The sequence below is a fragment of the Octopus bimaculoides genome, chromosome 22, assembly GCF_001194135.2.
Source record: "Octopus bimaculoides isolate UCB-OBI-ISO-001 chromosome 22, ASM119413v2, whole genome shotgun sequence".
Taxonomy (NCBI): Eukaryota; Metazoa; Mollusca; class Cephalopoda; order Octopoda; family Octopodidae; genus Octopus; species Octopus bimaculoides.
The window spans coordinates 26,853,204-26,858,983 of record NC_069002.1 but is presented as its reverse complement, the minus strand read 5'-3'; the positions used below and the strand labels follow the sequence as shown (position 1 = coordinate 26,858,983).

The following is a 5,780-nucleotide window of genomic DNA, read 5'->3' as shown; positions in this document are numbered from 1 at the left end:
ATATATCTAGACATGGATTAGTTCATACACATATATTACACAATCCTCATCACCAATGCATAGAATATATTTTTCATGTCTGCTTTTCACAGGTCATCACAGACCAGTTGGTTCTCATTCTACGTTACTGCCCTCATAAATAGGTGGGGGGGGGGGCACATTTTTATTTTGGACATACTTGTTATGGCTGGATGTCCTTCCTATCACTAGACACCTTACAGAGCATACTGAGTACCTTGTCCACAACTAGACTAAAATGCCCGCTTGAGCTGGGTATGCATAAAAATTGGAAACATGTTTAATAAAATTCTTAATAGGAAGCTGCAATATAACAGAAGTCTTTATTTGAGCTCAAAAAGATAAAATGATTAGAAGAGAAAAATAAAAATAAATAAAAGTGCAAAAGATTAAATTATTATAAAATTAAGGCCATCTTTTGCTTCAGCAACCCCAAAATTCCACAAGGAAGCAAAAAAGGGAAAATAAAATTGTGGTTTCGATTCTACTACTGGGCGATGCATTGGGTTCATGAGCAAAACACTTAGTTTCACATTGCTCCAGTCTACACAAGGAAAGAAAAATGGAATTAAGTGATGAAAGGGTGGAGTGAGAGGGATTAACAGGCCATGTGCCCCAGTCTGAATGATGACATAACAGCAAGGGCATTGCCTCAAAGAAAGGCCATCAGCACTTGCTGTTAACAGCCGCCTCACTTTGCAGGGCTCGTTTCTCAGATGGGCTGTCACCATTCTGATTTTGTGGAAGAAATCAATAGCTGCAATATTGATTATAGAAACAGAGAAACGAACATCATGCAGGAGCAACTGGTCTGTCTAGAATATTTGTTATAATCTACTAAAACAGGAAAAATACCCTCAAAATCTGGCCAAGTGGTTGCTTATGATGCATTCAGGAGACATGTGACATGTAATTCATTGAAGAACGAAGACTGTGAATGGAGTTTTGAAAGGGAGAAAAACAAATTATTGTTGATCTATTACACATTATATTCATGTTTGTATTTTTTTTGTTTGCTTTTATATTATTTAGTGAAATATAGACTTCAACTGTTATTTGCTAGTTTTGTTGTCTCAAAGTATTGAATATATTGCAAACCAAATGATAAATCATTGAAATAATTGTTTAAGGGACATGCAGTCACGATGTATATAACAATGGAAATATTCTATTGATGTTTGTTGAAGCTTTTTCACTTTCCATTTTAGCTTCTTTCTGTTCTAGGTCAGGCTTTGTTTAGCAAATATTCTCTCACAAATGCATGTTTGTTCACAGATGTGAAATCTCCTCCCCTTCCACCACCACCACCACCACCACACAAAGCAGCTGTTTCTGCACTCTTTCTCTTGTACCACAACTATGATGGCCCCTGCTCCTTTGAACTACCAAGCTCCATATTCCCTTGACAAAGGATCACTCTACAACCTCACCCCACTCTGATCCTTATTGTGTCATGTCTTACTGTCTGTCCCCTGTATCAAGTTCCTGCACTCAACACTTTACCAAATCATTTGCTTCCACAGTTGACCCCTTCTGAAAAGCGCCTGCCCCTTTACCTGAACCTGAAATCACACTCGTTATCCTACCCTGCAAAGGCTTGCAAAAGTAATAGAGAGAGAGAGAGAGAAAGAGAGAGAAAAGGGTCATCAAAGTTTAAACTTACCTTGCCGGCATTCAGTGCATAGTTTTGGGTTTTATCGTAATTTCCTAATGTAAGTATCCTACAATCTTTGCAGTCTCTGGAAGAAAAAAAAAAAAAAAAAAAAAAAAAAAAAAGAATAATTAAATAGATAATTAAAAAAACAAACAAACAAAACCTTAACGGAAAAATGGAAGTGAGAAAATTACTATTTGTAAATCTCACAACATGAGATATTCAGCAACAGTACTTTGTAGTAAAGATTGTTTGCCAAGATAACATGACAGTCCTGGTTTAGGACAAATGTTGCTGTAATTTAGCCCCAGGAGACATCGTCTCCAGCTGGCTATATGACATGATCTGTTCCTTATATTTTCAAACAAGGGTATCTAGCACCCCCACTCAAATACTGAGACTGAACATCTCTCGTGAGATTTAAAAATAGTAATTTTCTAATTTATAGATCAGTGACGAGTTGTCACTTTGAAAACTGTATATTTCGAATGGGAATTTGGCAGCGCCACCTCTAGCTGAACAATTATTCTGTGCTGATAAAGGGAAATAACCCGGGGAATCGCGATTTCTGGGATATTATTTTGAGCTGAGTGGGGGTGCTAGATTCCCTTGTTCGAAAATATAAGGACACAGATTGTGTCATATAGCCAGCTGGAGACGATGTCTCCTGGGGCTAAATTACAGCAACATTCATCCTAAACCAGGACTGTCATGTTATATTGGCAAACAATCTTTACTCTGAAATGGAAGTTGTAAGAATGCTGAATGCAAATATAAGTTTGTGTTCAAACACAACTCAGATAACGACAACTTGTTTTATTAGATTTAGGTTGAAATGTTTAGCTTCTTTCTTCAGTAAATTAGTTTGATGTTTAACGAGTTATTTCACAATAAGTATGTTCATTTTCCAAAATAACCAAGAGACATATTGACACAAAATGTGTGTTTCACAGAATTTATGAGAAGCTAAAATAATGTGGAGAAATTTTTAACTGGCAGGTTTCTTGTACAAATAAGACAAAATATTCAGGATAATCAGGAAGAAGGCATTTTTTTTTCGGTCCTCTTTTTCTCTTTTGCTGCTGCCATAGCAGGCAGAATTGGTAAAGCATCGGAAAAAATTTGCTTTATCTTCTTTATGTTCAGAACTCAAATCCTGCCAAAGTCACTACGTGTTTCATCTTCCAGGAACTATCAAAGAGGATGAAGGGGCAAAAAAAAAAAAAAAAAAAAAAAAAAAAAAAAAAAAAAGGGAAAAATCAAATGGCAGTGTGCATGTCTATGTTTCTGTCTGTGTTTGTGCTCCCCTCCCTGGCCCTACTACTTGACAACCGGTGTTAGCATATTTACATCCCCTAAATACTTTATCCTTGTTTATCATTCACCAGTCACTCCTACCCCTCACATTCTTCCCCCTACTCCCACACCCTACCTGATCTTTTGTCTTCACACTCTTCTATTTACCTTCTTATACCCTGTATACCCTGATGTCTGGTCATCACGGCCCTTATTTCACTTTCTACCTCTAGCAGTAGTAGCAGTAGTTGCAAGTAGTAAATATTTTGTTATTCAGAATCACATACATAATGAGCTTCCATACAGTTTCCGTCTACCAGATTTCAAACACGATATGCTTAAGGTGACACACAGAGGGACTGAACCTGGAACCTCAAAGCTGCAAAGCAAATTTCTTTACCACAACAGCCATGCCCATGGCTAAAAGATATAACTTGGTTCCAACAATCGTATCATATTTCACATGATGTTTTTATCATGTAATAAGAACAATTAATCGTTTAGCATTTAAACCAAACTGGCCAGATCTGGTCTTTCTTACCTACCCTACAATGTCATCCTAAAATAAACAATCATGCTGTTGGAACCTCTAAGTTACAAGATAATGAAGGATTAATTTAAAGCAATGTGGATGAATAAGCATTATATTTAAACCAGTCATTATCTGCCCCAAATATTCTCGTTTTATGTACAAACTGGCCAGGTCAAGCCTCTCACACCGACCCTAAAATGTTATTCTAAAAAAAATTAACAATTGGATCATTGGAATTTTAAAGCTAAGAGATAAGCCATGATTAATTTAAAAGATGTTGATAAATATTACTTTTGACAGAGTAATCTGAATGTTGAAGGGTCAAACCAGGGGTTCTCAACCATTTTTTATCAACGGACCCCTTTGGTTACTATTTTATTCTAGTGGACTCTCCACAGTCATTCAATGTTTAAAAACTAGTTTTATAGAAACTTCTTTCAAAATTCCTCTTTTGTTTTCCACACATTCACTTGTGTAGGTTGAACTATGGTAAAATGTTAGAGAATGAAACCAAGCTGTTTCTTGCAACACACACCAATACATACATCTCAAGCAAAATCTCTTTGGGGGCCCTTAAAATACTATCATGGGTCCTCAATTTACTATTTTATTGCATGGACCTCCTCACGAAATCTCATATGGACCTCAGGGGCCATATATACCGATTGAGAACCCCTGGGTTAAACAGAGCTATCCAAAAGCTAAATAGTTAAATATGTTGCTGTGTGGAAACCTAGATTAATTATTAGCCAACAAAAACTAAAACTGGTTTCTACCAACATCTCTTGGTATCTTATTTGCTTCTTTTACTTATTTGTTTTTTATTTTTGGTTGTTGAATCAATGACAATGTAAACGGATCAATAAATAACTGGATATAATCAATACTCTACTTCATGGATTAAAAAAAAAAAACCCCAACTAATTTTCTCGTCCTTTGAGTAGTACTTCAATTTGTCTTGTGTACTCACTGGAGTAGCATTATTAACGCTGTCAATCACAAAATAGAATCTTAATTGTTGATGGATTACAACACTTGCCCCTTGGTCTGCCTGCCAACAGACTTCAAATTTGTGACTGTTGAGAAGCACTTGAAAGTTTCAAGTGTCGTAAACAAAGCAGTCCAGACTAAAACACCATCCTAAACTTCCATTGTCAATAACACAAGTAAATATTCTGGTCTGCAGTGAGTAAAAAGGAAACAGTGAGGAAAAAAAGCAAGATAAACAATAGAATAAAAAAATGTAAAACAAAAAAAGAAAATTAAAAATACACACACCCAAAATGATAACATTTCTAGTAATTTTTGTTCTACGCTCTTCCTTCTTCCTACCACAACAAACATATCCAACCATCTAAAAATTAGGTGCCACTATTTTGACACAGTTTATTTGCTTAATTAAATATCTGCTTTGCTATCTGCTTTTGTTAAGGCGATTGTCTTTTATTCTTATCAGCCTCTGTCACTAAACTGCGATTGAAAATTATTCAAGATGCTGAAATTGTAACAGAAAGCTTAAAAAGCTTTCACATCTGAGTTGAATGTAAAAGAATATAACCAGAAGTAGCTTAAAACAAAACAATTTACACTTTTATGTCTCAGAACAGGTGCAGATGTGGCTCAACCATGTGTTCTTGGTTCAGCCCCACTTTGTGGAACCTTGGGTTGGTCTCTTCTATTATAGCAACTAGGCAGACTGAAGCCTTGAGAAGATTTGGTAGACAGAAACTGAAAGAAGCCCATCATCATCATCGTTTAACATCTACCTTCCATGCTGGCATGGGTGGGACGGTTTGACAGAAGCCGGCCAAGCAGAAGCCTGCACCAGACTTCTGTGACTCTTTTGACAGGAGTTTTACAGCTGGATGCTCTTCCTAATGCCAACCATTCAGCAGAATGGACTTTGGGCTTTTTATGTGGCACAAGAACAGGTGGGGTCAGTTTTGGCAAGGTTTTTACAGCTGGATGCCCTTCCAAATGCCAACCACTTTACAGTGTGGACTGGGTGCTTTTTACATGGCACCTGCAAGACAAAAATCTTTTGAGCGGGGAGGGGGCAGTGGAGGAGGGGATCTTGTGTCAGATGATAAAAGGTTATGGTGAGACAGAGAGACAAAAACAGGTGTCTTGCTGTGGAGGAGGTACAAGGTTACCTGGAGAGAGAGAGAGATCAGGGATGAGGACAAAAACAGGTGTCTTGCTGTGGAGGAGGTACAAGGTTACCTGGAGAGAGAGAGAGATCAGGGATGAGGACAAAAACAGGTGTCTTGCTGTGGAGGA

The 5,780-nt window shown here is 37.2% G+C and overlaps 1 protein-coding gene across 7 annotated transcripts in view; it reads right to left on the bottom strand.

The window, feature by feature from the left end:
• LOC106880532 (alpha-1,6-mannosyl-glycoprotein 2-beta-N-acetylglucosaminyltransferase) overlaps positions 1–5,780 on the bottom strand; it is a 725,476-nt gene that overhangs the window by 21,144 nt on the left and 698,552 nt on the right. For all 7 annotated transcript variants that reach the window (XM_052975725.1, XM_052975724.1, XM_052975723.1 and 4 more), the window contains one exon: positions 1,682–1,757. In XM_052975725.1, the coding sequence (XP_052831685.1) occupies positions 1,682–1,757 (76 nt within the window). The remainder of the gene's footprint in view (positions 1–1,681; positions 1,758–5,780) is intronic.